The 12,176-nt window shown below is 36.6% G+C and overlaps 1 protein-coding gene across 6 annotated transcripts in view; it reads right to left on the bottom strand.

Moving 5' to 3' along the window:
- The window catches only part of KIZ (kizuna centrosomal protein), a 108,862-nt gene that overhangs the window by 29,295 nt on the left and 67,391 nt on the right, over positions 1-12,176 (bottom strand). For all 6 annotated transcript variants that reach the window (XM_043512166.1, XM_038396414.2, XM_043512165.1 and 3 more), the window contains 2 exons: positions 8,009-8,159; positions 316-481 (listed from right to left, as the gene is read on the bottom strand). In XM_043512166.1, the coding sequence (XP_043368101.1) occupies positions 316-481; positions 8,009-8,159 (317 nt within the window). The remainder of the gene's footprint in view (positions 1-315; positions 482-8,008; positions 8,160-12,176) is intronic.

Genomic DNA, 12,176 nt, shown 5'->3' with positions numbered 1-12,176 from the left:
TGTTTTATAAACATAGATCTCAACACAGGGCTTACATTTCTAATTTACATTTAAAAAAGAAAAATAGAAATCTAATCATTATAAAATATTCATTTAAAATAAGTGAACAGAAATAATAATTACTCCTAGTGGACATTTGAGAATATTGCATTACCCCAAGGTAAACACAAAAAATAAATTTGTTAATTAATTTGCAGTAATACACACAGTTTTCTACAGACTTTGGTATTACATTTTATAAATATACCTTGATACACTGAGAATGACAATAACTTTGAACGCATTTCTTTTTGTGGATCTTTTAATATTAGTTACCTTGTTCCCTTGTACCAATGCTGTCAAGCCATTGAGCGTGTTTTGTGTGCTTTATTTCACCACTGTCATTCAGAATTGATGGCAAGCAGTAAGATGATTCATTACTATGAATAGATGACCTACCACCACACTCTTCCGAAAGGATCTCTCTCAATAAAAGAGTAACCTACAGCATTTAAAATAAAGTAAATAAATACATAAAAATAACTGCAGCATGCTATTATCCTTAGCCTCAGAACTACATTCTTTTTCAACATAAATATAGGTTAATCTTTACTTAACAATATAATCTGTTACCAAGATATTTGTTGTTAGATATTAAATTATCTCTAAATTAAATTGCTGTTACTTTACTTCATAGTTTAATTTAATTCCTAACACAAACTTGCAATGACTTTTTTTTTTTAAAGCAATACATTTTCCAGAAATCAGTGTTCTCTCATCAGTGTTCTCTCATTGATGAGTTACCCACCAAGGAAAGAAAATACAGTGTGCCACCACTTATACGAGGCCAGAAACATTGTTACAATATTTTTAAATTGGTTCAGACTAACTGGGCTTTGAAGCATTTTTCCTCATCCACTTTGGCCAGGCAGGCCATGCCTGAAGTTCACCTAAATTCATTTAAACCACAAGTAAAATAAGTTTAGGTAAAACTATACCTAACCCAACGTGCTTGGGGCTGAAGGACCTGAGCCAAAGCCCACGGAAGTCAATGGGAGTCTTTCTACTTATTTAAATGGGTTTTGGATCAGGCTCTAAACGTACGGTATTATTGATTGTCTCCAGACAGTTTATTCGGTCTTGTGTACTCATATGCATTTCAGCAGCACCATTCATACCTCTATAGTTAAGGATGTATTAGCTTTCTTGTTTGCTTTTTCTATCTTTAATTAAAACCTACACTTTCCAAGAAGGTTATAATTGCTATAAAACATAGCTCCGAGCTAAAAGCACCTAGCAAAGTTCTAGAAGCAAGTTTAGCACTTTTTCAAAAAAAAAATAAGTTATTTCTGAGCATTTAAAGCTTTTTAAAATAGAAATTACATATTTTTAATTTTTGGTTGTATAACTCAAAAATGGATTTTATCCAAAACTTAAAATCAAGTACACAAACACATTATATATATGTATATATAATACACACACACACACACACACACACCCCTGAGCAAATGACAGTTTAAAAGAAGTATTTTCAAATGAACTTTTTATCAATATACAACATTATTTCCATTTTTTTCCTCCCACCAACTGTTAAAGATTTTTTATTATATAGTGTGCAAATTAGAGATCTGATTCTGCAAATCTTACTAGATTCAAGCTCTAATTATCTAATGGTTCAATAAATGAGGCAGCCTCCAAGGATCTGGACTGACGTCTCATGGAAATAATCCTAGATTTTGTGACTTTCTTTATATGTTTACCTGTGAGAATGGAATGGTTCCAACTGGAATCATTCAGGTCCCATAGGTAAATATTACTCATTTGCTTTTTTTTCTTAATCCGCTATTTACCCAAGAGACCACAATGGCTCTTTGAGTCGTAAGCAAATAACTTTCAGTGAAGGTTTTGTTTTGTTTTTTAAATTGACCTCATGCACAGGATTTCAATACATGAAAATAACAAAAGCACATCAACAAAAATCAGGGAAATTCTAAGCAATTGATTTTTGTTAATGTTAAAAATAAATTAGGTTATATAGCCAGGGTCACGAAATATTTTTATTATTGAAAAGACAGACTTGTTTCCAATTGAGAGTCCATCACAATGCAAATCTAATGTATTATATCAGAAGCAATTCAACAGACATAATAAAGTAATATATAGTAATATATTTTATGCTGTTACTGATGGACATGTGCACCATCACAGATTCTAGGCCAGAAGGGACCACGGTGATCAACTAATCTGACCTGTATAACACAGGTCATAGAACTTCCTCAAAATAATTCCTGGATCTTAATGTTTAGAAAAACATCTAATCTTGATTTAAAAATGGTCAGTGATGGAGAATCCACCATGATTCTTGGTAAATTATTCCAATGGTTAATTATTCTCACTGTTTAAAACTAAATACATAAAAAAAGAAGTATGCCTTATATCTGGTCTGAATTTGTCTACTTCAGCTTCCAGCCATTGGACCATGTTATATATCTTTCTCTGCTAGATTGAAGAGCCCATTATTAAATATTTATTCCCCATGTAAATACGTATAGACTAATCAAGTCACCTCTTAACCTTCTTTGTTAAGCTTAGTAAGATTGAGCTCTTTATCCCTTCTCACCCTGCCCCCCCCCGCTCCCTTCCCCCCAGCCAATCTTTTTCAGAGTCATTGCTTTCAGGGATAGAGTCTCCCATCATAGAAGTATGGAAGGTTCTTTGTGCCTAGATGTATACATTTAGCCATAGGAAAACGTATATTGTTTGCTTTTGCCCAGTTTATCAAATAATCCAGATCAATCTGTATCAGCAACCAGTCCTCTTTTTATTTACCACTCCCCCAGTTTGTGTGTCATCTGAAAGTTTTAATCAGTGATGATTTTATGTTTTGTTCCAGGACACTAATAAAAATGTTAAATACTGCAGGGCCAAGAACCAATTCCTGTGGGACTCTATTAGAAACACACTCATTGAATGATGATTCCCCATTTACAATCACATTTTGAGACCTATGAGCCACAATTTAATGTGTGCCATGTTAATTTTAGATCTTTCTAGTTTTTTTAAAGTCAAAATGTCCTGAGTACCAATCAAATGTATAAGTATATTACATCAACACCTTAATCTTTATCAACCACACTTGTAATCTCATTAAAAAAAAAAGATATCAAATTTGACAAAATTTATCTGCCATAAACTCATGTTGGTTGGGCATTAATTATATTAACCTCCTTTAATTCATTATTAATTGAGTCCTGTATCAGCCACTCCATTATCTTACCTTGGTTAGATGTCAGACTAACAGGCCTATAAATTAACTACAATCATCCTCTTTACCCTTTTTAAATATTGGTACAACACTAGCTTTCCTCTGGAAACTTCCACATTCATCCAAGACTTATTGAAAATCAACATTAATGCTTCAGTGAGCTCCTTAGTCAGCTCTTTTAAAACTCCTAGATGCAAGTTATCTGGACTTGCTGATTTAAAAACATTTGCTTTAGCAGCTGCTGCTGAACATACTCCTGAGATAGTAGACAAATGGAAAGAGTGTTATCATATGATACAGCTATGTCATCTATTTTTCCTCAAATGCGTAACATATGTATTAAACACTTCAGCCTTTTCTGCATTATTATTATTAATCATTCTACCCTTTCCATTTAGTAATGGACAAATACCATTCTTAGATTCTCTTTGTTCCCAATATATATTTCTAAAAATTCCTTCTTATTGTCCTTAACTCAACTGGCCATAGATTTCTCATGCCCTTTTACTTCTCTTATCAATTTCCTACAATTGCTAACTTCTTATTCATATTCAATTCCCCCTTTCTTCCATATGTTAATATTATGTAATTATTTTTTGTAGCTGCCTTCACTTCCCCTTTAAACCAGGTTGTTGTTTTGTTTTGTTTTTATAAACACTAATATGGCCTTCTTCCTTCACTGTGACTTTTTGTGCCTCTAGTAAAGTATTGTTAAACCATTCCCAATTATCATTCACAAGTAATAAATGGAAACTAAATATTACATTTAGGAATCCAGATAAAACGGGATGGCTTCCCATCAGACATCCCACAATGAAATCCCAGAAAGTACAAGGGGTGAGGTCTGGACCAGCAGGAACCAAACTCTCACACCCTTATTAGGGTCTCCAGCATGTCTGGAGAGAGGTCTTCTTAACCAAAGTCTGGTAGGATCTATATCAGGCTAAAAAGATGGCCCATGTTCTAAAATAAGCTGCATTGGTCCTATATTTACTGGAATGTAACTGAGTATGAAGAACTCTATCAGAAATACTTTCTCAAAGTTCCTTTCATAAGTCAAACCCTGAAGTTTCAAGGTCAATATGCCCTCCCACCAAAAGAAAAAGACAGGGAGAGTCCCATCCGAGGTAACGCCCTATAATTAGCCCTAAAGCCACAAAAGGAGCATCAGGTATTCTCAAAGTATATGGCAATGAAAGAGGAAACATCCATGGGAGGGGACGGGGAGAGGGAGGAAGAGAAAGAAATGGATGGTAAGACATGGGGGGCAAGAGGGGAGTGAGAAGAGAGAAAGGAAGGAATCCGGCAACACTACAGGCAGGAAGGAAGAGGGAGGACTACACAGCTTTTTGAGTGGAGGAGACAACATGGAGGGACTGGACAAAGGTAACCTAGGGTTGGGGAAAGGCGAAGGAGAAAAGAATATGCCAAAACAGAAGGTCACGTCATCTATCTTCTGAAGATGCTAGAAAGGAAATTAGGTTGACTGGTCACAGCCAAACGCTTCTGAGACCATCAGGCCTGTTGAATGAGGAATTGGCTGATTGTGTGATGGAGGTTTACAGAGACTGATGGGAATCTCCTTAGGTTCAGGATGCTTATTTAAAGCATTCCCAACTCTGCTCATGCGGTTCCTCCACGAGTGGATTTATGTCCACGTTTGGAACGCTGATAGGGCTTTGCATGCTCTTGGATGTTTTAGCAGTGCAGTGACAAAATATCACAGTGCAATACATGGAGCCAGCAAAGTATGGTTTGCTGGAATCGTCATCTGTCAGCACAGTAAATCTTCAAAAATGGCCTGAAAACTATATTAATCTTAAAGTGCTAATAATAAAGAACCCTAAGTGCACATAATGGACAAAATAATTAAATCACAACTCTACCTGGCCTCTTTTTATACATTTGGGGGTTTTGAGTGCAAATATTTGACTTTTTTCAACACGCAGGTATTTGTATTTCAAAACGCAGGTGCATATGTAGAGGCGGAACAAACATTTAGCATAAAATGTGTTCTAAAGAATTTAATAGCAGGTAGTTTAAATATTTCCAGGAATCCAACGAGCTTTAACGTATGTGTTTTATTTAATGAGCTGTGTGCCTTTGTATTTTATCCTTATTTATGTAGGCTACTTCATGGAAGCCTATTGTCCTGAGCAATTTCCTTGTAAATAAGAGGTTTCCAAGGTAAATCATCCTGAAGATAAATTCCCTTGAGAATGTATCCTGATTAGTAGATCTAATACAAAAATAAATGCATGCACACATGGGTACCAGTGTAACACAACAGCAAACAGATTATAGTGCATATGCTGAGCAATAAAGTGCTTATGTTACTGAACTCCAGATATAAATCCGTTTTTCTTTACTATCTTTATTCAAATTCTCACCTGACTGTCATCATACTTTCAATGTTCTAGCCTCATTGCAATCTCTTCCCCATTGCTATAACCAAATATAAAACGTACAAGATTAGCTCCACAAATATTGTAAATATATTTACTATTAGTTCAAAATACATGCCTTGACTGGGTCTCTTGCTCAGGAAAAGTGCATTGCAAGTCTGAAAGCCAAACTATTATCCATATTTCTTTTAAAAGTACAATTACCTTGGCTACAATTTAAAATAAAGATCCAATGTACCAAAATATTACACGTTGTTTAGGCCATGATTTTACTGAAACATTTAAAAAAAATATATAAAATCAGTTACCTCTGGAAACTGCTCAAATGAGGGGGGGAAAACAAGATTTGTAAATTATTTGTTCAGTTTATTTTTTGAGCTATAAATTATCTACAAAAAAAAGTGGATAAAAATCTAAATCCGATTAACCGTTTATAATAGATCTGCTCTCTGTGATGTGCAAAGGGCTGATTTTTGATTGTGGATTCATGCAAAGTCGTCTTGTTACAAACTCATAATTTAAAGGTAGAGAAGAGAGATACCCTGGATGACAATAATGATCCATCTCCTCTTGAGCAAAGAGTACGGTTTAGCACATAGGGCACAGGTCTAGGAGTCAGGAGACCTGGGTTCTGTTCCTTGATCTGACACTAGCCTGCTGTGGATTCTTAGGCAAGTCACTTTGTGTCCATTTCCCCATCTGTAAAGGGGGGGGGGATAATGATTCTCACCTTCTTCTGTAACAAGCTTTGTAATCAACAGTTCCAAAGCATTACATAACAGCTACGTATGATTAATTCTAAATTTTAAAAAGTCACCAAAACATACAGACAAATGCCTCTGTGTCCTTGCCAGCAAGTACAGAAATCCTCAGTCACAGATGGAACCATCAGTGCTCTGCTGCACAGAGTGAAAACCACAAAGCGTATGAAAGTAACTACACTTTCCCTGCAGAGGGTGTGCAAGAGCCCCAACTATTACTGTGGTTCTTGGACTCAGTGACAGCCCAGCTGCCGCACAGCTAGTCCAATCCAAGCTGCCAGGCTGGGGCAGTGGGGATTCTATTCTTCTATCCCCTTATGGCCTCTGTGCAAAGCCCATTTACTCGAGTTTTGTGGTAGGATTGGTCGGGGCAGTATCTGGTCCATCAAACTGCCAGCTCTTTTTACAGGGAGCTGGTTTATAACCATATATATTAAAGTTTTAAAAGTGTACACATTGGCCTTGTTTGTAAAATTGTCCATATAAATTTAGTATACCAAGCATTACAATGCTATTTTAAGAAAGAAAAAAAAGCTATCACTCATGATGAAAAGCTATTAATCTAGAGAGACTGATGGACAGAGAACAATGAGATACAATGGGCTTGTGATTATTTTTTTTTTCCTGGTTTCACTATAGCACATCTATCTAATTTAAAATATGGATTTTGTGGGGCTGGGGAATACTGATGCCCTACTGAAAATCTTGAAGAAATTCTTTAAAATGCTTTATTCCATGAAGAAAATAAATGGAGACCCCTCTTTCTTCTCCCCAACCACCCTTCAACTATCTCAGAGTCTGATTAAGAATGGCAATTTTTTTCTGAGATTCTTGGGGTTTTTTTTAATAAAAGAAAAATGTCAGATAGGGTTAGTGACTTATGTTTGTTTGTTTTTTCCTCCACTATGATTTACTATGTAGACATTGCCACTGATTTACACATTATATATTTTATTCTGGTGAGATTACAAACAAATGCATACACATTTATAAATGGACAGTACATGGAACAAGATAAAGGTCCCGAGAACACAACAGTAAGTGGTTATATAATTTGGCATTTCTTGATTCTTGCAACTTTAAAGTATTTATTTTTTGGTATGGAATTTCCTGGTTTCTTTTTCAAATGAAAAAGGATAAGACAAAAATGTGATAGCTGATAAAGCTGCAGCTTCCTTGGGGCTTGTCTAAATAATTTTTAGATTACTTGAACCATAATGGTTTAGAAACTGGTAAGGGTAAAGTGGTACAAGTGGCCACTGCTATACTGGTATAATGGTGCTTATACAAATATCACTTATTCCTATAAATGTATGCATATTTCTAAATAGCTGCTGTCAGTGCACAAGCGGGAAAGGGAAAGAACAAAGAGTGAGAGATTAAACTTTCACAGTAGTGATCACTGATCACAAGAATCATAGTAGGGGACCATTGTGACAGCTGAAGTCTATTTGTAAGTCTAAACGGGCTTTGAAAAAAAGATTTTTTATTTCTATTTTCTCCAAAACCTCAGGCTGTAGCCACAGACACACATTCGCGTGCACACACACAAACAGTTTGATTACCAGTAAGCAAACTGCTGAATAAGTGCTAACCTGGCCACCTTGTGCATTTTTTTCTGAAATCAGTAAAGTTCCAAACATCTCTTTTACTTCTTCCTTCAGCAAAACATGGTGTTTTTTCAAGAATAAAATGTGTTTACACAAACGTTCCCATAACATGGCAAAATCCAATGGCAGATCACACCTGGAAAACAGACATACATGCAGTAAATACGACAGACATGGTGTGTCAATAAAATATAAAATCAGCCCACACTATTCATATCTTTTTGTTTAGTGCCGTATAACCAATGAGATATTAACTACTTTTTAAAAACTCAATTTGTAATATACTCGCTGAAAGTGGAAAACAACATTTCTGTGTCTACAGACTTTGTCCTTTACAATTGACAAATCCTTGCCCTCCCCGTCCTCAAATTTAGAAGAAATGAATGTAACTCCTTTTATTCTGATTACCTCTTCCTTCACGCCCTCACATTAGTGCTCACATAATTAATGTTGTTGCCATAGTCTGGGTACATTTAATAATACACTACATAGAATTATCAGAGATGATTAAAAATGCAGTATAGTTGTCAGTGTGCATGACTGTGTGATGCTTTATTCAGTATTTATTGAGTTTGTTCACTAACGTAAGGCTGCAGGGACTAGAACCTGAGTTTGCAGAGCTTGGGATAGCTGACTCTCTCACAGTCCCTCTGGGAGGCCATGCAGAGCCATAGCCAGGGTGGACTGTGGAGAATAGGCGCTGCAGGAAGTACAGCTCAAGGGACCCAGAGTGACAGTATCTTGCAGCCCTCTGATTGGCCAGCAACCCTATTTAACTCTGGAAGGTGCCCCAAGAAGTTTGCTGGTCAACACCACAGATTTTGGGCCTGGTGCAACTCCAGACCTCATCTGGTCTCCTGATCAGTGGTCTCTGATCCCAGCCTGACCCTGACTCTAGCTAAGTACTACCACTGATCCCTAGTCTCTAACTCCAGCCTGACTCTGACCCGGATTCCTGCCTACCAGTTCCAGCCTGGTACATATAAGAACATAAGAAACACCATACTGGGTCAGAGCAAAGGTCCATCTAGCCCAGTATTCTGTCTTCTGACAGTGGCCAATGCCAGGTTCCCCAGAGGGAATGAACAAACAGGTAATCACCAAGTGATCCATCCCCCGTTACCCATTCCCAGCTTCTGGCAAACAGAGGCTAGGGACACCATCCTTGCCCATCCTGGCTAATAGCCATTGATGGGCCTATACTCCATGAACTTATCTAGTTCTTTTTTGAACCCAGTTATAGTCTTGGCCTTCACAACATCCTCTGGCAAGGAGTTCCACAGGTTGATTGTGCGTTGTGTGAAAAAATACTTCCTTTTGTTAGTTTTAAACTTGCTGCCTATTAATTTCATTTGGTAACCCCTACTTCTTGTGTTATGAGAAGGAGTCAATAACACTTTCTTATTTACTTTCTCCACACCAGTCATGATTTTATAGACCTCTATCATATCCCCCGTAGTTGTCTTTTTTCCAAACTGAAGAGTTTCAGTCTTATTAACACTACAACCTCTGGTCTCCTGTCTCCAACCCTGGCCTGACTTTGACCCAAACTTTTGCATACTGAACCCTGCTCTAACAATTCCTCCAACCCCTGCCCACCAACTAGCATCCCTGATGTGTGGACCCCAACCCAGTTGTGACTGCTAGGCCACACCATCTACGCCCTGGTCCCTTACATCTTACTTGGCAATTTGCAAAATTCAGTGTTCCATAATAGATCTTCCAGTCATTACTATAAATTAGCAACATTCTATTGCACTGATACGCACTTTACAAATATTCCTAGTCACATGGTATACTGGATTAAGTGTAGTGCTGCGAGCCAGGAGGTCTTGAGTTCCATTTCCTTTCTGCAACTATCTGGCCCAAATAATACTTCGCTTCATCTACTAAACAGCCTGATAAGGAACTCTTCTTTTTCTCCAGCAGCTTTTTCAAAAACCACACTCATGGGGATTTTTGAGCAAAAGTGGCTTTTCCATTTTTCACAACAATCCAGATACTGAAAAATATTCTCCACTGCATCTGGTAAAAAAAACTATTATAAAAAATTGCTCTAATTCCAAAGAAGTTTCACAAATTCAAGAAGAAGCAAGTTTCATTTAATGCTATAGATTTATTTTCCTGAAAAACAGCTTAGGAAATACTGCAATGATACATCAGTGCTCAGAGACGTATCTTTCTCCAAAGGACAACTAAATCCTGTGAAATGAATGGTACTTCACTGCTAATAAGTGCCCTGATCCTGCAAACACAAGCATTCCTGTAACTTTACTCATGTTATACATTAGGGCATAAACATTAAGAGTAAGGCATGGGGAGGGAGTTCTGTTTTCATTACTGTGCCAGCAAATGATCTCTCTAATGAAACCTTTCCTTGCCTTGTGGCACGTGCATGAAAAGGAAACATTCTAGACTTCTACAATAGTATATACAAAATAATTAACCATTAAGGGTTGACAGTCACAATAAAAATCAGAGAATGCAAAAGCTAAAGATTTCCTTCAGCAACATTAACTCAAGCACATGGCATATAGAGTTGATTTTATACTATATATTTAAAAACTAAAAACAAATCATAATAATATGTTAAGCAATTAATTAGTATATTTTATTTCTGTTCTTGCTTCAGGCCAGTAAAAGTATCATGACAGCATTAAATTTCTCTGCGGAAGTTACATTTTTTTTTATTTGAACTGTCCAACCTTTAAGGTCCATTCTTTAAATTTCCATTTTAATTTCAATTTAGTTATCCCAGCCTCTGGATTAAGGGAATCAGGGATAGGCCTTAAATCCCAACCCACAACTGGAGAGGAGAGGACAAAGACAGGCCAGACAGGGAAGCCAGTGGAGAACCATGAATTTCAAATTTCCGTGGCTGGAATACAAAGCCTGAGTATCTGTGAAACATGATCACACATTCAAATAAACTCTATTGGGGAGGGGGAGCGAAGGGGCATGAGTAAGAGGAGAAAAATGAATAAAGGACTTGAAGCTGGTCAAAAGTATAAATTGTGAAGATGCTAAACAGACCAACTGCTATCCCCTCCATCTGTTTTTTTCAAGTACATACATCCTGCGCAGCACACAGGGGCAGTGAGTATACCTGAGAATACACACTTGTAAATGTGCATGCTCAGTACCAAGTTTTAATATATGATCATAACTTTGTTAAATTTCAAACTTTTTTTTCAAATCCAGCAAAGACACTATTCATCATTGAGGGCTATGTCCAATTTAAGTTTCAAATTTCAGTCAATTTTAATTGAGTCTAGTCTAATAAAGACGTGCTTTGTTGTTTTTTTAAGTGAAAAAAATATTATTTCCTCAATTTAACTCAAAAATGACTGATTGAATAAGTTTGGAAATTGTGAGGAAAATTCTCCTTGGAACCAAGAGCAAACAAATAGTTTCATCCAAAAAAGGTGTTTTTATTAAGAACTGGCATAAATATATGAAAACAGAAGTTTATATGAAACATATATGAAACATATGAAACAGTTTTGCAACATTTAATTCTAACTTTCACTACAAAGTGAATGATTATAATAATGCACAATGTTTTCTGGGACACAAATCTCTATGCTGGCCATATGTTTCACAACCTGGGCTCTCAACAGAATTACCAGTTTATGTGTAAGTATTGTATGTATATGTATCTTCCTTTTTAGAAAGATACTTTGTATAGTATTTCAGAAACAGAATATAAACCACACATTGAACACTCTGTTAGAAAGAGCTGTGTTTCCCTCCTCTCCTCCTCCCCAGAAAGATTAATCTTTTGCTTCTTTGTAAGAACCCTTACTTACTCCTCAAATTTACATCCCACATCCTCGTGGTTCCACATTGCAACCACTCGCCTTTCAAACAATAAAGGACAAGTATATGAGATCCCTTTGAAGTTTAATACTATTCCTCAATCAGCAAAAGGAGTCACTGTTGAGAAATTCAATAAAACTTGCATGCCGGGGTGCAGTACACTGGGAATCCAGTGCAAGTCTTCTCCCTGACAATGCAGAGTCTGTGATGAATAGGCCTAACCAAAGAGCAGCTTTTTGCTGTTGTAAGTCAGTCCACCTACCTTTCTAGCTTAGGGAAGTGCATATTTTAATTGTACATTTTGAAGTTGACCAGTGGATTTTAGCCTCATATC

Source organism: Dermochelys coriacea, chromosome 3, assembly GCF_009764565.3.
Source record: "Dermochelys coriacea isolate rDerCor1 chromosome 3, rDerCor1.pri.v4, whole genome shotgun sequence".
NCBI lineage: Eukaryota > Metazoa > Chordata > Testudines > Dermochelyidae > Dermochelys > Dermochelys coriacea.
This window is presented reverse-complemented; position numbering and strand designations above follow the sequence as displayed.